The 15560-nt window shown below is 44.9% G+C and overlaps 1 protein-coding gene across 3 annotated transcripts in view; it reads left to right on the top strand.

Annotated features, from left to right (window-relative positions):
• The first annotated feature begins 11748 nt into the window (after positions 1–11748).
• esr1 (estrogen receptor 1) overlaps positions 11749–15560 on the top strand; it is a 204294-nt gene continuing 200482 nt past the window's right edge. For 2 of the 3 annotated variants that reach the window (XM_072265621.1, XM_072265622.1), the window contains exon 1: positions 11758–12200. In XM_072265621.1, the coding sequence (XP_072121722.1) occupies positions 11758–12200 (443 nt within the window). Of the gene's footprint in view, positions 12201–15560 lie in introns of all 3 variants that reach the window. The other variant, XM_072265620.1, reaches the window with a different exon arrangement.

Raw genomic sequence — 15560 nt, 5'->3', positions numbered from 1 at the left:
TACCTTCCTGGTCCTCACCACTGGTGCTGGAGTCCTTAATCTCTAGCTAGTACTTTGGGAGTAGAGGTACAGCCAGGTGATCAGACTTTCCAAGATGTGTGCATGGATGGCACAGTAAGTGTTCGAAGGTTCAAAGTTTCATTTATTACCAAATTATGTGTGCAGTATACAATTCCGAGATTCTTCATCTCCAGATAGCCACAAAACAAAGAAAACTACGGAAGTCAGTTTAAAGAGAAACAGCAAACCCGCCCCCTGCACAAAAAGAGAATGGTAACGTGATCATCAGCAACCCCCCAAACCCCCACCTTTGCACAAAACTCAACAACATGGGCTCCCAAACCCTCCTCCCTCTGCACAAAACGCAACAAGAACCTCAATAGCCCAAACCCCCTTCTCCTGCGCAAACACAAGAACATTGATCCCCAAATCCCCTCCCCCTGCACAAAACACAACCGGAACCTCTATCCCCCAACCTCCGTTCCCTGCCCGAAATGCAACAAGAACATTGATCCCCAAACACACCCCCCCCACCCTGCAACAAGAACATTGGCTCCCAAATCCCCCCCCTCTGCACGAAACACAACCAGAACCTTGATTTCCCCAAACCCCCTTCCCTGCATGAAACACAGCAAGAACATCAATTCCCTAAACGCCCCTCCCCTGCATGAAATGCAACAAGAACCTTGACCCCCAAATCCCACTCCCCATACAAAAAGGAACAAGTACATCAGACCTCAACTACCCCTCCCCCGCACAAAAAAAATAACGAAAACTCAACAAGAACAATATCCCTCAACACCCATTCCCCCCCCCCCACTGCAAAAAAAGAACAGGGAAGAAGGAATGAGAACTTCGAATAAGACTGAAAAAGTCCAGAGTCCATAGTCCAGATCCATAAACGCAGAACCTCGGTCGCATCCTTCGACAACATCAAAAGAGGGAGACAACACTGGGATGCAGAGGCCTACCCCCGGAGCACCACGAGCCACCACACAGCGGGGGGCTGCTCATAGGCTCCTTCTCCACAGCGGGCGGATCCCATCGGTGATCAACGGGCAGGTGGCCGGCACTGAACCCTCTTTTACCATCCGCATTCGCCCTCGGTGTTCCAAACCTCCTCGTCGATTTAATTGGCCAATAGCGGAAGCTTTAATGGGTCAGATGGAGTTGAACACTGTCTCGTGGTGTCTTCGCCTCAAGGCTCACGCTTGCTTCCTGGAATCTTCTTGAAGACATGAAAGTGCTGGATCACTCAATCGGTCTCCAGACTGTAAAGCGCAGGCTCTAACAGATCCAGAAACCTGTTTAAGATGAAAACCAGATGTAAAAGAAATGAAATAAGCAGTTTCATGGTCGATCCAGAAGATGTCAGCTGAGGGAATGTTGTATACAGGTGCCATCTTGACCGGAGCTGTTCTTGATAGTGGTATAACAGTGATAAAATGCTTTGGTTTCTCTGGTTCCACAGGTGATATATCGGTGGTAATTGTTCAGAGACTTCTTCAGACTGGCCTAGTTAAAATCTCCCGTAATGATAAGGAATGCAGTTTCATGCTTCTGAATGTATTGCTTAGCTCCTCCAGTGCCTGCCTGACATTGGCCTGAAGTGGAATGTGCCCCACTACCAAGATGATGGTAGAAAACTTCCTTGGCAGATAAGACCATAAGGCCATAAGACAAAGGAGCAGAAGTAGGCCATTTGGCCCATCGAGTCTGCTCCGCCATTTTATCATGAGCTGATCCATTTTCTCCTATTTAGTCCCACTCCCCTGCCTTCTCACCATAACCTGTGATGTCCTGGCTACTCAGATATCTATCAATCTCTGCCTTAAATACACCCAATGATTTGGCCTCCACTGCTTCCCGTGACAACAAATTCCATAGATTCACCACCCTCTGACTAAAAAAATTTCTTCGCATTTCTGTTCTGAAAGGGCGCCCTTCAATCCTTAAGTCATGCCCTCTCGTACTAGACTCCCCCATCATGGGAAACAACTTTGCCACATCCACTCTGCCCATGCCTTTTAACATTCGAAATGTTTCTATGAGGTCTCCCCTCATTCTTCTAAACTCCAAGGAATACAGTCCAAGAGCGGACAAACGTTCCTCATATGTTAACCCTCTCATTCCCGGAATCATTCTAGTGAATCTTCTCTGTACCCTCTCCAACGTCAGCACATCCTTTCTTAAATAAGGAGACCAAAACTGCCCACAGTACTCCAAGTGAGGTCTCACCAGCGCCTTATAGAGCCTCAACATCACATCCCTGCTCCTATACTCTATTCCTCTAGAAATGAATGCCAACATTGCATTCGCCTTCTTCACTACTGACTCAACCTGGAGGTTAATATGGGTGACATTTGACCACTAGATGTTCCAGGTTGGGTGAGCAGGACTGAGACAGGAGCATAACGTTTGTGCGCCTCAATGAGATAATCACAAAGCATACTCCACATCCTCTGCCTTTAGAAGACTGAGTAGTCCATTCTTTGCGGAGAATAGTGAAGTTACAAAGCTGCAGTACTGTGTCTGAATTTGCTGGCGTGAGCTATGTTTCCATAAAGCACAGTACACAGCAGTCCCTGATATCCTTCTGACACTGCAATCTTGCTCTGAGGTCTTCCATTTTATTTTCCAGAAACTGTACATTTGTGAGCAGAATAGTTGGTAGAGAGATTCTAAAGCCTCTGCATTTCAATTGTACCTGTAGACTGGTGCAGTGTCCCTGATTCCATATTCTTAAAAGGGAGCTGGTTGTGGAATCAGTTCTGAGTTGGGGTGGGTGAAGTTATCCATGCTGGTGCAGGTGCCTGATGGCTGAAGGGTCATAATTTAGAGGCAGACTAAGAGTTTAACTGGTCTTTATGGTGTTCAAGTTATGCATGATCCCACCTTATCTAACCTCTCTACAATTTCATTCTGGAATCAGAGAGATACAGCAAATAAGTAGGCCATTCGACAAATTGAGTTCATGCCGGCCATCAACACTTCACCAACGCTACATTAATCCTGTTTTTAATTCCCTCTGCAGTCTCATCAGCTCCCTTTAGATTTTACCACTCACTACACAGTAAAACACTTTACAGTAGCCAGTTTGCCTACTAATCCGCTCAGCATTTGAATGTGGGAGGAAGCAGGACATCAGAAAGAAACTCACACAGTCACAGAGGGATCATGTAAACTCCACACAAACAATAACCAAAGTCGAGATTGGACCCGCATCACTTGGACTCAGAGCAGCAGCTTTACTAGCCACCAGTCTGCCGCTCAGCCTCTCTCCCCCTCTCTTCTATTTAACTAGCTTTTCTTTTAGGAGCATCGGTTCTATTTATCATTGTGGTTGCAAGTTCTACATTTTCACTGCTGTTTCAGGAAGGAAGTTTGTCCCAATTTATTAATGACAGTCTTATACTTATTCCCTTAATTTTGGATTGCATGGAAACATCTTCCCAACATCTATTTTTTAAAAAGTCCCTTCATAATTTGCAAGGCACTCGGAATTCTCTTTTCTAGAAAGAAATCTCAGCCTGCCCAGGTCTTCCTGTTCATGATGGCTGTTCTAGTCAGGTAAATCATACCTTGCCCCTCCTCCAGGATCTCAGTAATCTACATAAAAGCAATAAGTTCAGGTTCTACGGTGGCTCCTCGGAATTCCACATCAAGCAGTAATCTCCATGCCGTGCCAATGAACTTGGCGCGTTTTTCGTGCATTTCCTGTCCTGATTTGTTTCATCTGCTGCTCTATCCATGCGCCTATCCAGTTTCACTTAGTCCTCCACTTGCGTCTTTGCAGTTTGTTAAATTGCATGGACAGCGTAATCTTTATGCGTCCAAAAATAACCAGAATGGTTCAATGCAACAGAAGAAAAACAAAGGGAGAATTGGCAGGAGTTGTAGAATGCCAGTTACGCTTCGCCCTCCAAAATGCAGGAACATTTAAACAACAAAGTGCTGGAAATAAATCCCTTTGCCTCCAACTTGTCTGCCCCGCTCCTCCAAAATAAATCTACTTCTCTTAAGTCTTACATCCCCCCACTGAAAGATCAAAGTACCAAACAGCTGGTGTTTGGCTCTCCAAGTAGTTTCGAATCAGCAGTAACTTTTGAACTCGCTGATGGTTATTTTTCTTCCGCTCCCCAATCTGAGCACCAGGCCCCAGCACTGGCCAACAAGAAGACGTATGAGAGGATCCCCTGCCTCATCTCTGCTGATACTTCACAATTTCCACATCGCTGAGCGTAACAATCCCAGAAATGACCCAGAGCAAAATAACCAATTCTTCATTCTCACTTGACACCTGTGATAGTTCCCCCTTGGTGAGTCCAAGCTTTAGTTTGGCTTGGTGGTAAGCAGAGTCAGAGAGATGTGAGTTTGAGTCCCATTCCTGTAATGTGGTGCATGTTATCCGGGCTGATAGCTTCTGTGGAAGAGCAGGAGCGTTGGAGGTGAAACATTTTGGAAGAGGAGTTAAACTGGTGGATATAACAGATTCATGGCTTTATTTGAAAGAGATCTAGTAGATAGGCTGAGGGTGGCACAGTTTTGAAGGACCCCACGCACCCCTCATGTAACCTCTTCTCCCTCCTGCCATCTGGAAAAAGGCACCAAAGCATTCGGGCTCTCTCGACCAGACTATGTAACAGTTTCTTCCCCCAAGCCATCAGACTCCTCAATACCCAGAGCCTGGACTGACACCAACCTACTATACCCTCTACTGTGCCTACTGTCTTGTTTATTACTTGTTATTATTTATTGAAGTGCCTGCACTGTTTGTGTACTTTATGCAGTCCTGGATAGGTCTGTAGTCTAATGTAGTTTTTGTGTTTTTTCTTACGTAGTTCAGTGTAGTTTTTGTATTGTTTCATGTAGGACCATGGTCCTGGAAAACTTTGTCTCATTTTTACTATGTTCTGTACCAGCAGTTATGGTTGAAATGAAAAATAAAAAGTGACTTGACTTGACTTGGTATACAAGTAGATGTAACGTGTAGTGAGAATGTGAGGAAGGACAGGCAGATGATAGGGTAAAATTGCATTTAGTGGGATGAATTGAAGTGTAACATGGGGTCAAAATCGAAAAGGATGACTAAAAGTGTTATATTTAAATGCACACAGTATATAGAATAAGGCAGATGATCTTGTGGTGCAGTAAGAGATTGGCAGGTTTGACGTTGTGAGCATCACTGAGTTGTGGCTGAAAGAAGATCATAGCTGGGAGTTTACCATCCAATGATACACTTGGTATTGAAAGGACAGGCAGGTGGCAGATGGGATGGTGTGGCTCTGTTGGTAAAAAATGAAATCAACTCCTTAGAAAGAGGTGATATAGGATCAGAAGATGTAGTGGCCTTGTGAGTAGAGTTAAGAAGCTGCAAGGATGAAAAGACCCTAATGGGGGTTATATGCAGGCCTCCAAAGAGTAACCAGGATGTGGGATGCTAATTACAATAAGAAGCATGTAAAAGGGGCAATGTTATGATACCCGTGCAGGTAGGTTTCAATATGCAGGTAGATTGGGAAAATTAGGTTAGTGCTGGATCCCAAGAGAGGGAATTTGTAGAATGCCTATGAGGAGGTTTTTTAGAGCAACTTGTGGTTGAGCCCACTAGGGGAAAGGCAATTCTGGAATGAGTGATGTGTAATAAATCAGATTTGATTAGGGAGTTTAAGATAAAGGAACTCTTAGCAAACAGTGATCATAATATGATAGAATTCTCTCTGCAGTTTGAGAGGGAGAAGATGAAGTCAAATGTATCTGTATAACAGTAGAGTAAATGGAATTACAGAGGCATGAGAGGAGCTGGCCAAAGTTGATTGGAAGAGGATATTAGTAGGAATGATGGCAGAGTAGCAATAGCTGGAATTTCTGGGGCAATTCAGATGCTGCAGGATAGATACACACTTTCCAAAGTGGAAAAAGTAATCTAAAGGCAGGATGAAGCAACCATGGCTGACAAGGGAAATCAAAGACAACATAAAAGCAAAAGAGAGTGCATATAATATAGCAAACAATTAGTGGGAAGCTAAAGGATTGAGAAGCTTTTAAAAACAGAAGGCAACTAAAAAAGCCATAAAGAGAGAAAGGATTAGATATGAAGTTAACCTAGCCAATAATACAAAAGAGGATGCCAAACATTTTTCTTCATATATATGAAGAGTAAAAAAGAGGTGTGAGTGGACATCAGACCACTGGAAAATGACACTGGAGAGGGAGGTAGTAATGCGGCACAAAGAAATGGCGGGCAAATTTAATAGGTATTTTCTCTTCACTGTGGAAGACACTAGCAGTGTGTCAGAATTTTGAAAGTGTCAGGGGGCAGAGTGAGTTTAGTTGCTTGGGAAGCTGAAATGTTTGTAGGTAGACAAGTCACTTGGACCAGATGTACTACACCCAGGGTTCTGAAAGAGATAGCTCAGGAGATTGTGGAGACATTAGTAATAATCTTTCAAGAATCACTGGATTATGGAATGGTTCCGGAGGATTTGAAAATGGCAAATGCTACTCCACTCTTTAAGAAGGGAAGAAAGAAGAAGAAATGAAATTATAGGCCAGTTAGCCTGACTTCAGTGGTTGGCAACATGTTGGAGTCCATTATTATGGATGAGGTATCTTGGTATTTGAAAGCACATGATAAAATAGGCCAAAATCAGCATGAAGGGAAATCTTGCCTGACAAATCTTTTGGAATTCTTTGAGGAAACAACAGACAGGACAGACAAAGTCAATAGATGTTGTTTACTTGGATTTTCAGAGGGTCCTTGACAAGGTGTCCCACATGAAGCTGCTTAACAAGGTAAAAGTCGATGGTTTTACCAGAAAGATACTAGCATGGATAAAAGACTAGCTGACTGGCAACAGGCAAAGAGTGGAAGTGAAGGGGGCTGCCAGTGACTGGTGACGCTCTCCTGGTGTCGGTGTTAGGACCGCTTCTTTTCACATTATATGTTGATGATTTAGATGATAGAATTGATGGCTTTGTGGCTAAGTTTGTGGACAATGTGCAGATGGGTAGAGAAGCAGGTAGCATTCAGGAAGCAGAGATTCTGCAGAAAGACTTAGGCAAGAAAGAGGAAAATGGAATACAGTGTAAGAAAGTGTATAGCCATGGACCTTAATAGATGGAATAAAGGCAGTAGACTCTTTTCTAAATGGGAGAAATTTCAAAAATCAGAGGTGCAAAGGGACTTAGGAGTGCCTGTGCAGGATTTCCTAAAGCTTAACTTGCAGGTTGAGTCAGTGGTAAGGAAGGCAAAGGCAAGGTTAGCATTCATTTTGAGAGGATTAGAATACAAGAGCAAGGATGTAATGCTGAGGCTTTATAAGGCATTGGTCAGACCACACTTGGAGTATTGAGAGCAGTTTTGGGCTCCTCATCTGAGAGAAGATGTGCTGGCTTTGGAGAGTGTCCAGAGGAAGTTCACGAGAATGTTTCCAGGAATGAAAGGGTTAATGTATGTATGAGGAGCATTTGATGGCTCTGGGTCTTTATTCTCTGGAACTTAGAAGGATGAGGAGGGATTGTAATGAAATGTATTGAATATTGAAAGGCTAGACAGAATAGATGTAGATGTTTCCTATATAGGGTGAGTCTCAAACCAGAGGGAACAGCCACAGAAGACAGGGACATCCATTTAGAACAGAAATGAGGAGGAATTTATTTAGCCGGAGGGTAGTGAATCTGTGGAATTCATTGTCACAGATGGCTGTGGAGGCCAAGTCATTGGATATATTTAAAGAGGAGATTGATAGGTTTTTGATTAGTCAGGTCATCAAAGGTTATGGGGAGAGGGCAGGAGAATGAGGTTGAGCAGGATAATAAATGATGGAATTGCAGAGCATACTAGATGGGCTGAATGGCCTAATTCTGCTCCTATGTGTTACTTAGAAACATAGAAAGACTACAGCACAATGCAGGCCCCTTGGCCCACAATGCTGTGCCGAACATGTACTTACTTTAGAAATTACCTAGGGTTACCCACAGCCCTCTATTTTTAAGAGCTCCATGTACCTAACCAAGAGACTCTTAGAAGACCCGATTGTATCTACCTCCACCACCGTCGCCAGCAGCCCATTCCACGCACTCACCACTCTACGCGTAAAAAACTTGCCCCTGACATCTCCTCTGTACCTACTTCCAAGCACCTTAAAACTATGCCCTCTCATCCAAGCCACTTCAGCCCTGGGAAAAAGCCTCCGACTATCCACACGATCAATGCCTCTCATTATTTTGTACACCTCTATCAGGTCATCTCTCGCCTCCGTCGCTCCAAGGAGAAAAGGCTGGGTTCACGCAACCTATTCTCATAAGGCATGCTCCCCAATCCAGGTAACATCCTTTTAAACCTCCTCTGCACCCTTTCTATAGTTTCCACATCCTTCCTGTAGTGAGGTGACCAGAATTGAGCACAGTACTCCAAGTGGGGTCTGACCAGGGTCCTATATAGCTGCAACATTACCTCTTGGCTCCTAAACTCAATCCCACGGTTGATGAAGGCCAATGCACCGTATGCCTTCTTAACCACAGAGTCAACCTGTGCATCAGCTTTGAGTGTCCTATGGACTCAGACCCCAAGATCCCTCTGATCCTCCACACTGCCAAGAGTCTTACCATTAATGCTATATTCTGCCATCATATTTGACCTACCAAAATGAACCACTTCACATTTATCTGGGTTAAACTCCATCTGCCACTTCTCAGCCCAGTTTTGCATCCTATCGATGTCCTGCTCTAACCTCTGACAGCTCTCCACACTATCCACAACACCCTTAACCTTTGTGTCATCAGCAAATTTACTAACCCATCCCTCCACTTCCTCATCCAGGTCATTTATAAAAATCAGGAAGAGAAGACGTCCCAGAACAGATCCCTGAGGCACACCATTGGTGACTGACCTCCATGCAGAATATGACCCGTTTACAACCACTCTTTGCCGTCTTACGGTCTTAAATTGTTTTAACTAACATTAATACCTCTGTTAGATCATTTTAATGAGATTTTGCTGTTTTGATGATCTTGCCGTGACAAAGGCAGGACCACAGTAGCTTAGCGTTTAATGTGACATTATTACAGCTTGGGGCATTGGAGTTCGGAGTTGAATTCCGGCATCGTCTGCTCTAGGTCTCTGACGTCAGCAGTCTCTCTTGTGTTTACAATGTACTGTACATGCTAGTTGAATGTCACATCATTGTTTCCCATAGACAATTGGTGCTGTTATGGTGGTCAGATTTACAGACTTGAATTTCCGAATAGTTGTCGTCACCCCTGCATTCTCCCCACCCTTGGCTACTGTCCACTACTTCAGCTGCAGCAAGATTAGGGTGGGGGGGGCAGCATGCTCACTTTTATGAATAATGAATGGATTGGCCCCTTAATATTGGAGATTCCTCCCAACTTTTAGCAACCATCAATCTGCACAACCCCTATCTTTGTCTTGCAATGGATGGGAAACAGTGCCATTTGAACACAAAAGCACAAGAAAGTAATTCTAGTCACCTACCTATGGAAAAGATATTTACCTATGGAAATATTTACCTCTGTATGCCTGAAGTGAAACTTCTCCATATTTACCCATGGAAAAGATAAGACTGAGAAGGTAGAGACAAAATGTATAACATTGTTGGCAGGATTTGAGGATCTGAGTCACAGAGGAAGGTTGAATAGGTTATGACTGTATTCCCCGGAGGGTAGGAGAATGAGAGGAGATTTGATAGAGGTACACATATAAAATTATGAGGGATATAGATAGGGTAAATGCAAGCAGGATTTTTTTTCACTGAGGTTGGATGAGACTAGATTTAGAGGTCATGGGTTAAGGGCGTGAAGTGACTGAGCCTTTCAGTATTTACTCTACTTCCAGTCTTTTGGAGTAATTGATAGTGTATCAATTTTATTAGCAGTAATCCTAAAGCATGGAACACGTCCTGAGACCCAACAAGTTAGACCTCGACCCGCAGACACCTGAATCCGGAAATGCTTTCAAACTCTGGCTGGCCTGCTTCGACTCATACCTGGAGGAGATTGAAGTGACTGTGCCTTTCAGTACTTACTCTACTTCCAGTCTCTTGGAGTAATTGATAGTGCATCAGGGTGAAAGGTGAAATATGAAATGTTTAAGGGGAGCATGAGGGAAAACTCCTTCACTCAGAGGGTGGCAGGAGTGCCAGCAGGAGTGGAGATGTGGGTTTAATTTCAACATTTAAGGGAAGCTTGGATCAGCATATGGATGGGAGGGGTACAGAGGTTCAGGAACGGGTTGATGGGACTAGGCAGAATAGTTGTTTGGCACGTTTCTCTGCTGTAGTGCTCTTTTACTCCATGAATCTATAAAGCAAGAGCATGTGTAGGCCATTCAGCCCATCTAGCCTACCCAATGATCAATAGGATAATAGCTGTTGTTTGCTGGCATCCCCTCTTCTATACCAGTTCCCTGTAACCCTTCCAATTCCTCTGTCTTCCAATACTTACTGTGTCTATCTCCACCTTAAATGTATCTAGTGACCTGGCCTCCTGCGGCTTCAGGGGCAGAGAACCACAGTGATTCACTGCCCTCTGAGAGAAGAAAATCCCTACTCACCTCAGTTTTAAATGACCGGCCCCTTTATTTTACAGTTCCAGGCCTTTTTTCAAGACTCTCCTACTAGTGGAAATAGGCATTTTTAATATGAGGTGATTGACCATACCGTCAAAAGATCTATTTTAACTGAAATGTGGTGGAAGCGAGGTTTCAGTTGGTGAGCACTGGACATGCGTTTATCATGTGCATAACGTGAGACAAAAGGGGTTGAAGTATAAATAAGGCAGCATGTCTACATCTTCTTTGGTGAGTTTTGGTTGCTGATTTATTTAAGCTATCACATTATTAATAAATCAGCCATTGTGGCCCTGGCCACTTTAAGACTGACCCAGATGTTACACATGAAAGCAGACAATTAAGAGTAATAGTGCACTGTCGTAGAGGAAAGCTCAGGTACACTGGACTGCGAAAGGGGGTGAATCGTTAGCGATTTCTGCTCTCTGCCCCACGCTGTATTAACGCTCCCACCCAACTCAGCACGGGTGCAAGCTGGAGAGAGCGACGTGAAGATTCGGCTTCTAATCGCCTCCAGCTTGAAGAATAGCGGCTCGAAGCCTAGAGGGGGTGCTGACAGTGCACTCAGCTGAGTGTTCTGGGAGGCGGCTGGGGCAGAGAATATTGACGGGGGGCAGAGCGTGAGAGCACGAGGAACTGAGTAGGGTCTGAACTCTGGGGCTGTGTCATCATTCCTAGATTTGCACCTTTAGACGAGGAGGTGGACTAAAACTGGATATAGTTCTCTTTCCTAGTGGCGTGGTTACAGAACACAGCCTTTAATTTACAGTGAAGCATTGATTCAATACAGTATACTTTTAAAGTGTGTATGCCTGTAGTGAAACGTTAAACTGCTACCAATGTATAACAACCCTTTTTGGCTGGCTGCCAGTGCCTTTGTAATGCATATTAGTTCAGATGAGAAGGAATTGGTCTGAAGTTTGAATGTGTTCCTCTGCCTGCACTCTCTCACTCGTATCTCCCCCTCGTCAAACAAAGCAGTCGGAGTGTCTGTGAAGCCTTGTCATCAGTAGTGAGCGCTGTAGTACTCGTCTTCTGACTGTGAGGTTTTTCTTCCTCTGTAGGTTGGTCAATTGATATGAAGTGCGATCCTACAGGCGACGGTGTCAGCCTGTGACACCCGGAGCTGCTCAGGTCTTTGCTTTCTCCTCCTCTGGATGCTGGGCATGGCAATCCCACTCCATCACAAATCACCTGCGATCGCTCTGCTTCAGAAGATTCAGACGAGTGAGCTGGACACTTTTGGCAGGCAAACTCTGCAGTTACCTATAAGTGGCGATGGACCTCTGAATGAAATCTATGTGGAAAAAAATCAAGCAGGAACGATGAATTACCCGGAGGGTGGTTATGAATTTGCTGCTGCAGCCTCCTTGTACAACCCGACCAGCCTGGGCTATGCACCCTCCACGGACTCGCATGGCTCCAGCAGTATTGGAGGTCTTCACTCCCTCAACAGCATGTCACCGAACCCGCTGGTCTTCTTACAGACGGCGCCCCAGCTCTCTTCCTTCGTTTCCCACAGCCAGCAAGTCCCGTACTACATGGAGAACGAGCAGAACGGCTGCAGTAGCTTCGGGCTGCGCGAGGGACCCCCGTCAACTTTTTACAGGTGAGCCCCCCACCCCCACCCCAGCTACCCTCTGCTGTCCCAGCAGCCTCCCAGATGCCACACACACCAGGGGAGGGGTGGGGTGGTTGTGGTGGGAGAGGTGGTGGACCCCCTTGAACTTTGCCTTTAAGTCTGCTGAGTGCCCGGGACTGATGCTGATATACGGCTTTGGGACATGACAACCCTTATTCTCTTGTGGCTTCCAATCGATATTTGAGGTCTCTGTCACTTCATTCACAGTTTGCCACGTTAAACTCTGCCTTGGTTTTAGTCTGGGCTACGCAGCTCCCCCTGCATTGAAGGAGTCTGTCTGGCACCCGTTTCAGACTTGGGTGTGCCCCGGATTTCACTGTGTGGATGGATGAAGTTGTTTGTGGTGTGGTTGCCTTTTCTGGAATTTGGGTCTTATTGTAACTGCACCCCGTTGGAAAACCAGACCACGCACTGAGAACCCCTGACTAACTTTCAATTCAGGTTTCCCAGTGGCGTGTCTGGGTGAAGTTGGGGTGTATGGTTAATCTTTTGGCGGAGGCTTCAGGCTCCTTGCCAAAATTGTCTGAGCTCTAACGAGATAGGGGATGTGTTGTGGGGGGGGGGGTCGGAGGAACGAAACTATAATTAAACCCTTGGGATAATTCCTACAGCGTTGCATGCCTTCTGCCGTCCCCTGCATTGATAGGGGCAGAACGAGCACAACTCGGCCGCCAGTCCACCCATTCATCTCTGAAGCTGAATGTTGTCAGTACAGCAGAGTAATCTGAATCAAACCCAAACCTAGACGAGAATAAAATTCCTCGAGTGCAGAGCTATACGAGGATGCAATCTGTAGTAAGGTGCAGGAGTGGGGAGGGTGCGGGTTAAACCCATTTATTCTCTGTAAGTGGAAGTACATTGATGTAAAACACTTGAAATCAGCTGCACTACGTTGGGGGACTGGATCAGAAAGCCCCCGTTTTGAGCGTAAATTTCCTAACAGCACTCAGGAGCTTTGAACAGTTTAGAGTTTCTAAGCCCTAATTGCTGGTTGAGAAGAGACATTTCAGAAGCGTACACTGGTCTGTTATGAGTAGGGAAGGATTCAAGCCCACTGGCCTCTACATAAATGTCAACAGGAGATGATTTGTAGCCCAAGTATATTAGGTACAGGTTTTTCTATTATGGCTATTTCTCTCAACAAGCTTCCCTCAACACTCACTTGGATTGCCGTCGTCATTGTTACGCTGCTTTTAGATTGTGCAATCAATTCACTGGATACCAGTTCTGTGAAGAAAACAGTGCCACTATGTTTTCTCCCTCTCTCAGTTAATAAAAGTCCCCAGGAGCACAAAAGGTGTTGATAACGTAGAAAGGAAGAAATCTGTGAAAAGCGCTAAAAGCAAGTTGGGGAAAATCTGCAGATGCTGGAAATCTGAAGTAAAAACAAACTTTTCACAGATGCTGCCCAACTTGCTGAGGGATCCAGCAAAGGAAGACATCTGTGAAAAGTGCTAAAGGCAAATTGGGGAAGATTTGCAGATGCTGGAAATCTGAAGTAAAAACAAACAGAAAACACGGGAACCCTCAGCACATTGGGCAGAATCTGTGAAAAGAGAAACTGTTAACATCACAGGTCCAGGACAGAGTCAGAAAGGGAAGAGAAGCTGATCTGCAGTTGAGTGGGTTGCAAAGGGCGATGGCAGCAGGTTAATTTTGAGAAATAATCAAAAGTGAATCCATGAGCACTACCTCATTGTTCCTCTTCTAAATTGTTTTTTATATTGTAAATTATGGTTCTTTTATTATTGTAAATACTGCTGCCACGAAACAACATATTTCATGATATATGTCAGTGATATTAAACCTGATTTGGATTAGAAAGGGAGAACATGACAGACAGGGCCGTGGGGAAAGAACAAGGGTGTGGGACTGACCTTTCTCCAACACAATGTTCACATACGGCCTGTGTCTGTGTACCATGCCTGAGCAGCATGTCCTGTGCCTTGGTTCTGAGTGTGCTCCTTCAGGAAGGGCTTGGCGCAGTGACATCACCTGCTGCCAACGGGAGCGGCGACATTTGCCTCCTGCTTCATTCTGGTTAAGCCACCTCCACTTCAGAGAGCGGGCTGGAAGTCCCCATGCGGGCCCAAGGAAGGAGAATGCAAGCGTAACAGAAACCATGAGCAAGGAGCGTCTGGGTAGAAACTGGAGAGGCAGGGCCTGAGGATGAGTAATGGCTTGTCTGTACACAGTCCAAGAGACTTTTTGAAGCCCAAAGCATAATCACTGGAAAAGGTGGTGTGCCATTATCGTTCACAGTTAGTTCAGTCCTCTCTCTTAAACACTTATTGTTCACGTAGCCTTCTATCAGGTGTCCCTCCTCCACCAAACATGGGCAAGCCACACGATGGTGTCCTCCTTTGCAACTCTCCTCTGCTTGCTCTGCCAGTTATTTTAAAGCTGTGATTCTGGTTACCAGTCCTCCTGCCAGGAGAAACAGTTCTTCCCTTTCTACTTCATCAAAACTATACACAGAGCCCAGATTTATCTTTATTAAATCAGTGAAAAAGTGCACATTTTGTTGAGCGCGGTTCACAGAACTGATGTCCAAGATACTGACTGGAAAAGTGGAATGAAATGCAACAGAGGCAACAGTTGAGAGAAACAGTAATGATGGAAAAATCTGTGTCTAATATGCTTCGGCTATAAATCGTCTTCTGCTGAAGTTTATGTCCAGGCCAATCGGCTTGAGTCCTTCCATATACATACCAGACTAGTCCACAGTTCTGGTCTGTGCCTTCATACTGCAAATAAATGGCCAGCACAGAAGGGACTGGCCCTGTCAGGCCTGAGAAGCCACTAAAGTACAAGGCAGAAGAACAGCAGTTTCCTTCCAGAAACTAGACTTACAGAAATCTGACTTTACTTATCTTCTCCCATAATTTAAAAAAAAATTTCAAAATAGTAATGACAATATAAAATGTTTCTAGATATTCATCAACAGCTGGATTACAGTGCATGTTCCATTACTTTAATTATGCTAGCATTCGGATGAACATAGGCATTCGATGAAATGAAAGCATTGTAGGAAGAGTATGCAGAGCAGTATAATATGGGTAGCTACAGAAAACGCAGACATCCCACCCTGCAAAAACTCACTTCAGGGAGGTAGCACCATCAATTTGCGGGAGACTCCCGGAACTTCCGAGAGAGGTGGGATGTCTGCAATAGAGTAGCTCCTTAGCAGCTAGCCAGGTAGTTTAAATAACATTAGCTATGCTAATGAACGAGTGACACGTGTTAAACTCACCTCAACATGTCTTTTACAGTCTTAACCCACCATGAGCAATAGAAAAGTTACTGTTGTAAACAGTGCAGCGAGCA

This window comes from Mobula birostris, chromosome 8 (assembly GCF_030028105.1).
Source record: "Mobula birostris isolate sMobBir1 chromosome 8, sMobBir1.hap1, whole genome shotgun sequence".
Lineage (NCBI taxonomy): Eukaryota > Metazoa > Chordata > Chondrichthyes > Myliobatiformes > Myliobatidae > Mobula > Mobula birostris.
This window is presented reverse-complemented; position numbering and strand designations above follow the sequence as displayed.